At 56.4% G+C, this 12793-nt stretch overlaps 1 protein-coding gene across 2 annotated transcripts in view; it reads left to right on the forward strand.

Moving 5' to 3' along the window:
- TLN1 (talin 1) overlaps nucleotides 1–12271 on the forward strand; it is a 58070-nt gene extending 45799 nt beyond the window's left edge. For both annotated transcript variants that reach the window (XM_085326276.1, XM_085326275.1), the window contains 12 exons: nucleotides 306–489; nucleotides 761–886; nucleotides 1198–1314; nucleotides 1415–1600; nucleotides 1781–1888; nucleotides 5988–6093; nucleotides 6300–6424; nucleotides 6718–6843; nucleotides 7861–7923; nucleotides 8178–8360; nucleotides 10047–10172; nucleotides 10887–12271. In XM_085326276.1, the coding sequence (XP_085182402.1) occupies nucleotides 306–489; nucleotides 761–886; nucleotides 1198–1314; nucleotides 1415–1600; nucleotides 1781–1888; nucleotides 5988–6093; nucleotides 6300–6424; nucleotides 6718–6843; nucleotides 7861–7923; nucleotides 8178–8360; nucleotides 10047–10172; nucleotides 10887–11018 (1582 nt within the window). In that variant the 3' untranslated portion in view covers nucleotides 11019–12271. The remainder of the gene's footprint in view (nucleotides 1–305; nucleotides 490–760; nucleotides 887–1197; nucleotides 1315–1414; nucleotides 1601–1780; nucleotides 1889–5987; nucleotides 6094–6299; nucleotides 6425–6717; nucleotides 6844–7860; nucleotides 7924–8177; nucleotides 8361–10046; nucleotides 10173–10886) is intronic.
- The last annotated feature ends 522 nt before the right edge of the window (nucleotides 12272–12793 follow it).

Raw genomic sequence — 12793 nt, forward strand, 5'->3', positions numbered from 1 at the left:
TATCTTGGCGTTGTACCATCCCCAAGGAGACCTGCAAGGTCCAGGTCACACTGACTCTGCTTTCCCCTCATTTCTTACGTACAGAAGGCAGGACTTAAGGTCTTTCTAAATCCCTGACACACACATGAATTGTGCTCTCCCTCTATAGTGCGGCACCTGGCCAGGCTCTTGACACATTGTTCCAGAGTGGCTACACAAGGAGTGTATGAGCATGTAGAGAGCAGGTGCTAGTCTATCAGTCCTTAACATGCTGCATAAATGCACATGTACAGGGGTGTATTCTCTCTGACCCTTGTTCTCCCCAGGGAGGGCATCTTGAAGACAGCCAAAGCTCTGGTGGAGGACACCAAGGTGCTGGTGCAGAATGCCACAGCCAGCCAGGAGAAGCTAGCCCAGGCTGCCCAGTCCTCTGTGTCCACCATCACACGCCTGGCAGAAGTGGTGAAGCTGGGTGCTGCCAGCCTAGGCTCTGAAGACCCTGAGACTCAGGTAGGAGGGGATGTCTGGGATGAAAAGAGGCTGCTTATAGCTTTCTTGAGGGGTTTGGAGTTGAGAGTTTAGGATGTCGTGTGGTATTCTGGGCTAGACTCTGCATGTCTCGGTGAGGACTGACTGGGTTTTGACTGGTGCCAGCAGAGCTGGCTCAGCTGGACTCTGGGTACACTGGGTACATGCATACCCAGACGTGTTTCACTCTTGGGCCACTGCCAGCCTCTGTGTGACTATCTCTAAGCCATTATCCTGGCCTTGCTTTCCCTAGGTGGTTCTGATCAATGCCGTGAAGGATGTGGCCAAGGCACTTGGAGACCTGATCAGTGCCACTAAGGCAGCTGCTGGCAAAGCTGGAGATGACCCTGCTGTCTACCAGTTAAAGAACTCTGCCAAGGTCTGAATTGGGGTCTGCTGGGCTGATGGGAGAGAGAGGATGGGGCAGGAGGGCTGGAGAAAGGGTAGGAGGCCTTCTGTCTTGGTCTGGGGGCAGGTGAGCTGGGAGGCAGATTCAGGGGGAAGGGGGTGGGCACAGAAATGATGGGGACACAGCGTGAAGAGGAAGCAATGCTGGAAGAAGAAAGTGAGGTAATGTGACTGGGGTATAGGGAAGGTGTGAGTTTGGGCCAAATCAGTATGGAAGAAAAGATGCTGGCAGCATCTGAGAGCTTGCATGGGCTTAGCCTGGCTCTTTTCTCCCTTCAACAGGTGATGGTCACAAACGTCACTTCATTGCTGAAGACAGTGAAGGCTGTTGAGGATGAGGCCACAAAGGGGACGCGGGCACTGGAGGCCACGATAGAGCACATACGCCAAGAGCTGGCAGTAAGTGTGGACTGGGCTCTGAAACAGGCAGCCTTGATGCCTCAACTGATGTCCTATCTGCCGGCTGCCTTTACAACTCACCCCTGCTCTCATCTTACAGGTCTTCTCCAGCCCAGTGCCTCCTGCCAAGACCTCAACTCCAGAGGACTTCATCCGTATGACAAAAGGCATCACAATGGCAACAGCCAAGGCTGTGGCTGCTGGCAACTCATGTCGGCAGGAGGACGTCATTGCCACAGCAAACCTGAGCCGTCGTGCCATTGCTGATATGCTGCGTGCCTGCAAGGTACTGTCTCATGGGTTGGCTTTGTTGATAGGGAAGGGATGTGAGTCCAGCACAGATTTGTGGGGGGCAGCATGCACCCTACCGGTGGCTGCAGGTGCCCTGGCACAAGCCCAGGTGTTGTTCAGAGCTGTGTAGGAGCCATCTGGGTGTGAATAAGGGCTCACTGTCTCTGTTTTTCAGGAGGCCGCTTACCACCCGGAGGTGAGCGCAGACGTGCGGCAGCGAGCGCTGCGCTTCGGTAAAGAATGTGCTGATGGTTATCTGGAACTTCTGGAGCATGTACTGGTGGTGAGTGTCTCTACCCCTACTCCCACAATTTGCAGAGGCAGYCCTTGGACACCAGGGTGCTGCCCAAATCCCCAAATTCCTCTGGGCTCTGCAGCTTCCCTTCTAGATCCTTTCTCATGCTCCCCCTTGCTGCCTTTCTGTGAGCTGCACGTAGTCAGACCCAGGTTGTGGGACTGAAGGCAAGGTGAGGAGAGGAGGTGGTGTGTCATGGCCGCTGGTGTGGAGGTCAGACTGCCTGATCCAGGAAGGCCTGTTCTTCAGTTCCTGACATAAAGAAGAAACCTGCTTGCTGACTTGAGACTGCACAGCATGCAGCTCCACACAGGCTGCCCGCTAAGTCTTTATTCAGTGCTCCTGGGGAGTTATGCAGCTTTTCTGAACGCTGTACTGCGCAGCTTCAGTGCTGTGGTGCCCTGGGCTAGTTTTGTTAAAGTTGCTTTGATCTGAGCTAGGCAGTGGCTGTCAACTCATCTTTGAAGAGCCAGTGCTGGATTCCTCTCCCACTCCCTGCCCCTGTACTTAGTGTGTGGCCTCATCTCCATCCCTGGTCCTGTACAAGAAATCTCCCATTTTCCTTGATTGCTTAGACTGACAAAATGAAGGAGAGCAGGGATGGGAGTGCTCCTTGTAATTACTTAAAGAAGCAGATGTCGGAAAGATGAACAGTCTCTAAAGAGAAGTATTTGGCCGACAACAGATGGAGATTAACTGGCCGTAAACAGATGGAGGCAGGAAATTCGACAACACGGGAACAAAATCCTGAAACAGCTTCCACTAAGGGTGGTGGGAGTAAGAAACATCAGCTAGTGTGAAAGCAGAGCTTGTTAAGCTTGTAAAAGAGAGTGTTAGATGAGCTGTGCCTGCAGAGGCAGAGCTGTTGACTGCAAAGGCCAGCTGCACCTTTTGGATCCACTCTCCCTATAGCTTACTCCTCCAGAGTAATTCAGTTGACTGCTTTAATTAGCTCTCTACAAGATCAGTGTGGTTTACATGAAGCAAATTAAGAATGGATTAGCCAAGGGATTGGAAGAAGGGATCCAATGAAGTAGTTCCAGTAGTTTGCATTTTTGGCAAGATAGTAAAGATAAAGCTGAGTTTACTGGAAAGTTGCACAAAACCTGTGGAGTTTTCAATAACCCTGGATTACAATAATGAAAAATAGSAAGGACTTGACTAATTTGGTTAAATGGGATTGTTTAAACGCAAGTTGTTCAGGTTCACTAAAGGTAAGGCCAGAGAGCTTATATCATTTAGTTTCCTGCAAAGAGGGCTGAGTTCCTTTAAGAAGAGTGTAACTAACGTTGGCAGAACAAGATAAGGTGGGCAGGAGCTGATGGCTGGAGACTGAAACCAGACACAGGTGAAATCAAAGTTTTACCTGAAGGAGATGACCGCTGGGATACAACCCCGAGGGAAGCAGTGGATTTTCTGTGCTCTGAATCTAGGTCAAGCATCTTTCTGGAAAATGCTTTAGCCACGCATAAATCATCACAGCCAAGACTGAGGTACTAGGTGAAATTCCCTGGCTGACCTGTTGTTAACGGATGATTGGGCTGATGACTTAGTGTAGCAATTCTCAAGGTCGGTCTAGTTGCAGAAGTGTACTATTTGGCTGTATTTGGGGTGTAATTGTCCAAATGACGTGTGATGTCTCTTTAATAGCAATCACATGGTACATCTCGTACAGTGTTCACTAGGGGTGCGTTTTAGTAAGCTTATAGCCTCTAGGGTACGTTTAGCTCTAGACAGAGACTATTTAGCAATTTTAAATACATTGTTAGAGCAGACAACAGAGTTAAGAATATGGCACTTTGGCTGGTTGTGCTTATGATAGCAAACTGGCTGTCACTGTATGCTGTCAGTTTGGGGATTTTTGACCACAGGCAAATCCTGCACATTTACTGGGATGGCACCACACAAGTCCAGAATGAAATTCCTGTAAGAATCAACTCTGGAGTCCCACACCCGTCACAGCATACTGGTCTGTGAAGGCAGGAACCAAGAACACTGGTCACATTTATGAGAGGGCAGCAGGTTTCTGGAGAGCAGTGAGTAAAAAGGACACGGAGGTACTGCTGGGGCAGCTAGCTGTGGGCTCTCATGGGCTGCTGTAGCTCAGGGAGCAGAGCTGGTTCCTGTCCTGTGTATAGGAGATCTCAAGTTAGATTATGGATGTGACTCTACCCCAGCAGCAGCAAGACCATTGCTGTATCAGTGGGATACATCCATTGATATGTTCCCATCCCTTTGGGAACTGACACCTCATTCGGAGTGTGAACAAGAGGTTGATGAGAGTTCAGTTAAGAGCTGCAAGAGTTATTTGGTTCTGGATGGAAAACATGTCTCCTAGCAAAAGAGTAAGAAAGTTAACATATTTCATTGGGGAGGGGAAGGAATTTGAACCTCCATGGGGAATTGGTATTTGGTAACAATAGGCCTCTGTCAAAAAAAAAAAAGCAGAAAAATTTAATAGTTGAAAACTGTAGTCTGACAGTCTAGAGTGGGTAGAAATAAGGTGCAGAAGGGGAAGAGGAGGACAGCCGCTCCTTAGCTGCTCTGGGTGTAGGTGGGTTTCCAGCCCTCGGAGGCTCTCAGTCTAGACGGCGTGCCTCGTCCTGGGGTGACCCTGGCTCCGCACGCCCGGCCGCATGCCTGGGGAACTGGGCAGAAGTACGAACGATCGTAGCACTGCTCCTGACCCGGTACCTCTGATCTTTTGTTCCGAGTTCTCTCTCTTTTTTTTTTTTTTTTGGCCTCTCCTTGCCCCTTCTCTGGGGAACACCCGCCTTTCCGTGCTCCCTCCCACACCTTTCCTTGCCACTCTCTCCCCTCCGCTTCCCCGACGCTTGTGGCTCCCGCAGGGTTTGAGCCCACCCTCCTAGTGCCCAGCATGGCTGTCGGAGCCTGCAGGAGCCTTGCCCYGAGCGCACCCTCTTCTCCAGCGCGTTCTTGTCCGTGTCAGGGCGTTCACTGTCRTCTTCTCTCTCTTCTCTGTCCTTTCCTTTCAGCCGGTAAGGTGAAACCTGGTGTGATTCCCGGTATCTAACTTCTGCACGAGCCTTGGTCACGGCGTGTTTGTGTGCCCAGCCTGATGCTGGGGTGGCACTGTGTGTGCGTGCGTGTGTGTTTTGGTGCATGCGCGTGGACTTTTGGAAGGACCCTGCAGTCTCTGTCTGCGTGTGTACTCACACCTGCTCTGGCTGACGCTCGCCGTGCGTGTCGCGTGAGCCGGGTCGGGGTGCGCGCGGGCCGTGCCGTGCAGAGTCTGGAGCCTGCTCTCCGCCCCTCCTGTGTGACAGGTGACAGGGAGCTCTGCCGTTCATGCATACGCGGCGAAGCAGGACTCTGTGCGCACGTGCACGTGCGCGTGGTGGGCTGGGAGGCCTCGAGTGTGCTGTGGTGTGTGCATGTCCAGGCTCGGGGGGAATGTGCTTCTCCTCAGGGCTCCTCCGGCTGCCCGTATAGGACTGTTGTGAGAGACTGGGATGTGGCACCACTGTCCTCCCCTTCATATCCCACATTTTGCAGCCAGACTTCCAGAAATGGGGAAAGGGAGGAGAAAATGATTCTGGGCCTTGAAATGCTTTGGAAGAAGAGGGAAATCCTGGGGGAGGGGAAGGATACAGGAAGAGACTGTAACTTAAACCTGCAAAACTCATTGCTGCAAGATGTCCCAGAGGCGATGAACTCCACTGGGCTAAGGAAAAGATCATCTTTTTCCTGTGCAGAATGAGACTGGCCAGTGTCACTTTAGAAAGCTGCAAACAACTGATACGTACACAGGGAAGGGGCAGCACCTGGCAGGGGGGACTGGGGAACCCACCATCCTCCCCTGGGGAGAACACCTCGAATAGACTAGGAGGGACTCCTTGCAGTGCTGTGGCTGGTGGGTGGCACTAACAGCAGCGCGAAACTAAGATGGTTGGGCCCCAGGCAGGACTTTCAGACTCTGTACCAGGCAGATGTATTTGCCCCTCACTCCCAAAATACAGGGTTGTTGAGAGCCTGCAAGTAGGGTCACGCAGGGGAGGAGAGGTTATGGACCCATCACCTGCTTCATGCTGTGCCTACGTCGCTCATATCTGCTGCTTTCCCGCAGATCCTGCAGAAGCCGACTCATGAGCTGAAGCAGCAGCTGGCTGGATTCTCTAAACGCGTGGCCAGCTCCGTCACTGAACTCATCCAAGCTGCTGAGGCCATGAAAGGTAAGCCCATATTAGGGCTAGTTCCGTCTTAGGGACAGGATCTAGGGCCACAATTACGGTCTGGGTCTGAGTAGCTAATAGGAGTAGGTAAGGTGAGAGCCTGCCCCATCCCCACAGGTGGGAGTGAGTGGGGCTAGGGATTACAAACGGAAATGAGGCCATGTGCAGGTTTAGCCTATGTCTATCTTGATTCCTGTCTCCTGTAGGGACTGAGTGGGTTGACCCAGAAGATCCCACTGTCATTGCTGAGAACGAGCTACTGGGGGCAGCTGCTGCCATTGAGGCTGCAGCCAAGAAACTGGAGCAGCTGAAACCGAGGGCCAAGCCCAAGGTAGTGGTGCTGAGCCTTGCCTGATGCCCTGTGCTGAGCTTTGAGCAAGCTGAGGGCTCTCCTATCTGTGTATCCATCTCCTTCCTCTTCCTGCACTCCTACTGCCTCCCCACATCCCCAGCTGGACCTTTCTCTGGCAGCATCTTCCCCTCTGTGTCCCACAGCCATAGTTCCTCTCTCCATCTCCATATACATGCACCCCTCTGCCCCAATGCCAACTTCTGTAGCTTCCTGCCCTACCCTGTTTTCCAGCACCCCTCTCTAGGACTCATACCACCTATTTTCATCTTCAGCAAGCAGATGAGAGTCTGAACTTTGAGGAACAAATTCTAGAAGCTGCCAAATCCATTGCTGCAGCCACAAGTGCCCTGGTGAAGGCAGCCTCAGCAGCCCAGCGAGAATTGGTGGCCCAAGGGAAGGTAAGGCTGGAAAGGGGATAGAAATAGGCAGCATGCAAGTCTGTAGTGAAGCACTGTATGTGCAGTTATGGAGTCCTGAGCTGTGCTTTGGGTCTTGGGCCTTCCACAGCCCATGGCAGGTGAGCTCACACAGAGAACAGCTCAGAGACACTGTGGCAAGTGTGGCTGGTGAACAGCATTTTCCCTCTGCACAACACCCCGAGGAAAGCCAAATGTAGTAAGGATTATACTGGAGGAGGAAATAGGAACATGAGAGATAGTTCAGAGATGTGTGAGGACAACCAGCAGGCAACAAATCAGCCTCCTCATGGAGATGCACAGCAGTTAGTCTAATTAACACAGTCAGAGAGCCCGGCTGATAGGGGCTCACCACAAATGTGACCCCAGGGGCCYTGTGTCAGGCAGACAGGTAAAACTAGTCCGGTGGCTGGAGGCATGAAGCTGATTTTAAGAGATAAGGTGCAGAGATTTAACAGAAAGGGCAGATAGATCTAAGGCTGTGGTGGGTTCTCCATTACAGTCATCTTTTGCTTGAGACGGGGTGTGTGTTTCTAGAAGAACTGTTCCTGTTCCTGCTGCTGGGCTTTGATGCAAGAGCTGGTCCAGGGAAGAGCTGAAGGCCTGTGTAAAGCGGAGCATTAGTTTAATCCCTTATGGCCTCAGGGTCTGTGGCTGTTCCTCCCTGCCCTTTTGGCAAGACAGCTCCAGGAGAGGATGGCTGCCCCAGCAGCGCTGACATGCAGCCGAGGTACCTGTGCTGCGCCAGGCCCAGGGGCATGGGTCCTCAAAGCCTGGGAACCTGAGTCCTGACCTGCTGCTGGACTTGGTGGCTGCACAGGGAGCAGCAAAGGCAGGTGCCACCAGGCAGCACTACCTGCGGCAAAGGGGATATCCTGGGAGTGGGCAGCAGGGAAGCCCGGGGACACTGCAGTGTGCTCTGCTCACTGCTCTCGTGTCCCGCAGCAAGAGATACAGCGAGGGGGCAGCGAGACTCACTCCTCTTCTCCCGGCTCACAGGTGGGCGCCATCCCAGCCAATGCAGTGGACGATGGACAGTGGTCCCAGGGACTCATTTCAGCCGTGAGTATTAAGGACGCATGTAGTGTCTGTGAGCTGGGGAAGATCCTTCTCGCAGGTCCTGCTGCAACCATGGGGACGCTGTGCCCTTGTGCTTCTCCTCTGTGGAATAAGCAGCCCATTTCCTGCTTCTGCTTCCACCAGCTGCATCACARTGTGGGAGCTGCTGGTCTCCATCCCATGCTCCCCTACCTCCCTGGGCAAATGCTCTCCCAAGGAGGCTCCCACATCCTCTCTAACACCCTCTCTACCTCCAGGCACGCATGGTGGCTGCTGCCACCAACAATCTGTGTGAAGCCGCCAATGCAGCAGTGCAAGGCCATGCTAGTGAAGAGAAACTCATCTCGTCAGCCAAGCAGGTGGCTGCCTCCACAGCGCAGCTCCTGGTGGCCTGCAAGGTGAAGGCTGACCATGATTCAGAGGCCATGAAGAGGCTCCAGGTGAGTCCCAGTCTGCCTCTGTGCACCTCCTGCACTAATTGGCTCCTTCTGGCTCCTGAACATCGAACTGAGTGCTCAGGGGGTGGGTAGAAGTGAAATCAGAGCATACAGGGAGCTTAGGACAGGACAGCAGCACAGCAAAAGGGTATTTGAGCAGAGGCGTCTCCCCAAGGCTCCCGCTCCCTGCCTGCGTGCCATCGTTGGAGGCTTTCTCAGGGCCTGCACCGTGAGGGCTCCCTGCTGGAAGCAGAGGTTGAGCAGAGCTGGCTCGGGCAGCTCAGGTGAGTGTGCATCAGCTGCCGCTGCTCCCTGTGCTCTAAGGGAATGCCCGTGGCCTGCTGTGAGCCTACTCCTGCCCTGAGGTGGGTGCAGCGTGCCAGGCCTGGCGTGCTGCCCCAGCCAGGCCTGTGTATCTTGCCACAAATGACTACTACTAGCCATGTCAGTGCTCCTGTGCACCAAATCAAGGGCATGTTTGGGCACTGTGGGCCCCCACCTCCCTGGCTTGGTGACTGGGCCTGTCACGGGAGGGACAGGGGAAAGTAGGGTATCCGTAAAGTCCTTGGAGGCTGGCGCCTAGCACAGGACAGTGGTGGTTATTGGGGCATAAGCTCCAGCTGGCTTGGATTTCACTGGTTAACTGTGTGCTGGGCACACGTGTAATCCTGGGCTGCTGTACTCCAGGGCTGGGTTACTGAGCCTGGAGGCATTCAGACCTAATCGCCTGGCACGGGAATGATTGAAATGTGTGCACTAGATCCCTAGCATTCGGGAGGGTGATGTTTGGGCCATGTTTTGTAGTGCCTTGCTCTGACATTCGGGGGTTAACCCTCAAGGGCCATGTCACACAAGGGGTTAATGCCTGCACAGGTGGCTCCTTGGGGCCAAAGATTGGGGAGGGTCAGCCAGGCCCCTCCAAAGTCCCTGCCCCGCTGTTCAGATGGGACTGGAGCAAGGGACTCCGTGTCTGCCCGGCCTGGGACAGGACTCCCCCTGGCCCGGGAGCCCAGCTGGGAGCAGCAGTGCCTGAAATGGTCATGAGCGGGTTGCTGAGGCGACGCGCAGCTAACCATGTAAAGGAATCTGCGTGCAGCTCCTGGCGCGCCAGCCACCGCTCCTGCCTGGCAGCTCGGCCCGCCCACGGGCCTGGCCCGTCCCGGCCTGGAGGAAAGCGGAGTTCCTGGGCTCCTGCTCCACCTGGCGCCCATCCCAGTCGGGGGACAGGGCTCCCACGCCACCTGGCCCCCATCCCAGGCAGGGCTCCCCGAGCTYGGGCACGCTCGCGCCTTCTGACTCAGTCCGCATCCAGTCCTTGTGCGGTGGCGGGCCCCAAGCCTCCCTGAGCACGTGGCAACCCACAGCGCAGTTCCCAGCGCCTTCCCCCTGCCCGCAGCCTCCCTTCTCGCCTGCGCTCCCRGAGGAGCCTTGTACACCACGTACCGGAGCCTCGTCTCCGTCCTGCTCCCTCCCCTCTTTCCTTTGTGCTCCACGGCCGGATCTTTCCTCTGGCCCTGATGCCTCCTCAGCAGGCCGGCACCCTTGGGTGCCCCTGCGGTGTCCCTGGCTTCATYGTGCCTGGAAGCAACAGGAGAGGATGGCCGCTAAGAGAGCGGTCTTGCCCCGGAGTGAGGCTGTGCTCAGCGGGCTGGGACTTACACTGCTGCTTCTCCCTCTTGCCTGCTCCAGGCTGCTGGCAATGCTGTGAAGAGGGCGTCAGACAATCTGGTGAAGGCAGCCCAGAAAGCGGCTGCCTTCCAGGACCACGATGAGACTGTGGTTGTGAAGGAGAAGATGGTCGGGGGAATTGCACAGGTGAGGAGCAGGGCTGTTCTGTGTGGGACGGAGTCAGCTCTGGCTTCCAGCACAGCCAGAATATGTCCTACGATCCAGCAACACAGAGCACCTCTCCAGAGAGCCTCAAAAAATGCTGCAGGCAGGGAAATTGCACCCATCCCACCCACCACCAGTTAAGTGGCGAGGATTTACAGTCCTCCTACTGCTTGTAGTAGCGGGCACCACTAGTGAACACGCTTGTACCACAGTCCCAGGCTTGTAACACTGATCATATCAGCACCATCCCTGCAGCCAGGACGTGTGTGGGACAGAGCACAGGGCAAGAGATGAGAACTGCCCAGCATAGGGTGACACAGGTCCCAGCTCTGTCTCCTAGATGTGATCGGGCTCAAGCTGTGAGTGTACAGCTGAGACCTGCACGTGCCGCGGGTGTTGGGCTGCTCTCCCTTATCCCCCAAGCACCACAGTCCTACCGTGGTGGTTCTGCCACAGCTTGGAGAAACAGCAGCTCTMCTGCCCAAGACGCCAGCTCAGGGAAGCTGTGGCTGCCATGTGAGGAAGCAGAGGACTGTGCAGCAGTAAGGGAGCCCAGCAAACAGCAGCGCAGTATGCTGATGCCCCAGGAACCTGCCTGTGCCCCCATAGCACATTGCTCCAGCAGAGGCTCTGTCCCTAGTCGGCAGGTGGAGGGAGCTACGATCCCACGGGCTCTTACTGTGTTCTTGCCGGCAGATCATCGCCGCCCAGGAGGAGATGCTGCGCAAGGAGCGGGAGCTGGAAGAGGCCCGGAAAAAGTTGGCCATGATCCGGCAACAGCAGTACAAGTTCCTGCCGTCGGAGCTGCGGGACGAGGAGCAGAACTGAGCCGTGTGCGACTGAGCTGCTCCTGGGCAGAGCCCTCTCGCCACTCACTGCACAGACTGCTGCCGCCGGCTCCTATTTAAAGAAAACCCACCTCGAGCAAAGGGCTGCCTTGGATAGACTAGAGCTCTGCCTGCACCCAGAGCACCAGGACTAACTGAGACACTGCTCACCACTGCCCCGAGCAGGCGCTGCACCAGCAACTCTGCTTCGCCGCCCAGCCCACCTTCCCACGCGCACGTGCGTCCGCACCACGGCAGGGGCACGGCTGGAGTGGGAGCCTCTTCTGGACCGGCTCAGGGCTTTCCTCGGGCCTGCGCTGCGCAGCCGGGGCTGCAGGGTGCCTGGGGCCGGAGAGCCCGCTGCGGGCCTCGGGCTGCGGCGCGCCCAGCCCGGCCTCTCCCGGCCCTCCAGACCTTTGGGGATTTCCCGTGTGCCTTTGTCGTTCTCTTTCCAGCTCTTCTCTTCTCCCTCTCCCCCGCGTGGGAGGGGGAGAGACTGGTGTCTTGCCCCCTCTCCTACCCTTGGGGGGTAGGGAGCAGCTCTGCACCTTCCCTTGCTGACTTCTCGCACAGAACCGCCTTTCACCTTCGATGCCTTACTGCTGGCTGCGTCTCCCTGCCCGCCGCGGCTTCCCCCGGAGGCACCGAGCCCCCTCCGAGAGCGTCGTCTTCAGCCCGAGCCTCTCGGCAGAGGGGCCGAGCGCAGGGCGGCCGTGCCTCCGCTCTGGGGCGCGACGGGTTGGCCCCTAGAGCMGCTCTCCGCCACGTCGCCACCTTCCTGCGGGGCCTTACCTCCCCCGCAGTCCTCRGCCAGCTCTGCCCTCTTCCTCGTTCCCAAGTGCCTGCATCATTTCCCAAGATCTTTGGTATTTTTGTAACGTCAAATTTCTGTAGTAAGGAGTCTGCAGCTTTCAAAGTTCATTTATTGCCCTGCTCGTATCCTCCCCCACTAACCGCCAGCCCGAGCAGCCCCAGCCTGTGCCTCGGAGCCCCGGGGGTGCCGCAGGCTTGCACCGGGGCGCCCGGTCCCGGAGCCCGGCTCCCCACCCCTCCTTGGCTCCGGGACACCCGGTTCCCTGCCCCCGCTGCCCCCTTTCCCTTGCACTTGCTGAGGCTTCTCTCACTATTTTGATACTTTAAGCTTCCCATATTAAAGGTTAAAGGAAACCAGCTTCCCCCAGTGCTCCGGGGGGAGGGGGGAAGGGAGATGTTGTCTTGGAAAGACGCRATGATCAATAAAACTGGTTTTCCTGCTTTTGGGGCGCGTGTGTGGCTGTCCCACGCCGGGGCAGAGACGGGCAGTGCCCCCCCTGCGCGCGCCGCAGAACCCAGACAGGGAGCCACGAGCCTGGAGCYGGGCCGCTTCAGGGACAAGCGGGTAGCTCTGGTGGGGGGCAAGTCGTGCGTACAAATCACAGGGGAGCAGCGGCTCGGAGCAGCTTCCTAGCGGGGGCTGCGGGCTTGGCACGCCGGCCAGGGCAGGGGGGGTGGCAGCTGCCCCCAAGGGGACGTTTGCCGCCGGGGCCCTTTGCTTGTGCTGCACAGCAGGTTAAGCCCGAGCGCTGACTGGGTTCGCCGGCACCGGCGCTCCGGGGGGGCGGGGGGGAGCTGCATGGGTGCTTAGACAGCATGGAAAATATTCGAAGCACGTCCAGCGCCAGGCACCCGCGGGCTGGACCCCTGCTGCCAGCCATGTGGCCGGCCCCACAGGTGCTGCTGTGGGGGGGCGGTGTGGGAGGGGGCTCCCGCGGGGTCTGCGCTCCTGGCTGGCCTCCC

This window comes from Rhea americana, unplaced genomic scaffold (genome assembly GCF_003343005.1).
Source record: "Rhea americana isolate MKP2758 unplaced genomic scaffold, rheAme1 scaffold_13, whole genome shotgun sequence".
Classification (NCBI taxonomy): domain Eukaryota; kingdom Metazoa; phylum Chordata; class Aves; order Rheiformes; family Rheidae; genus Rhea; species Rhea americana.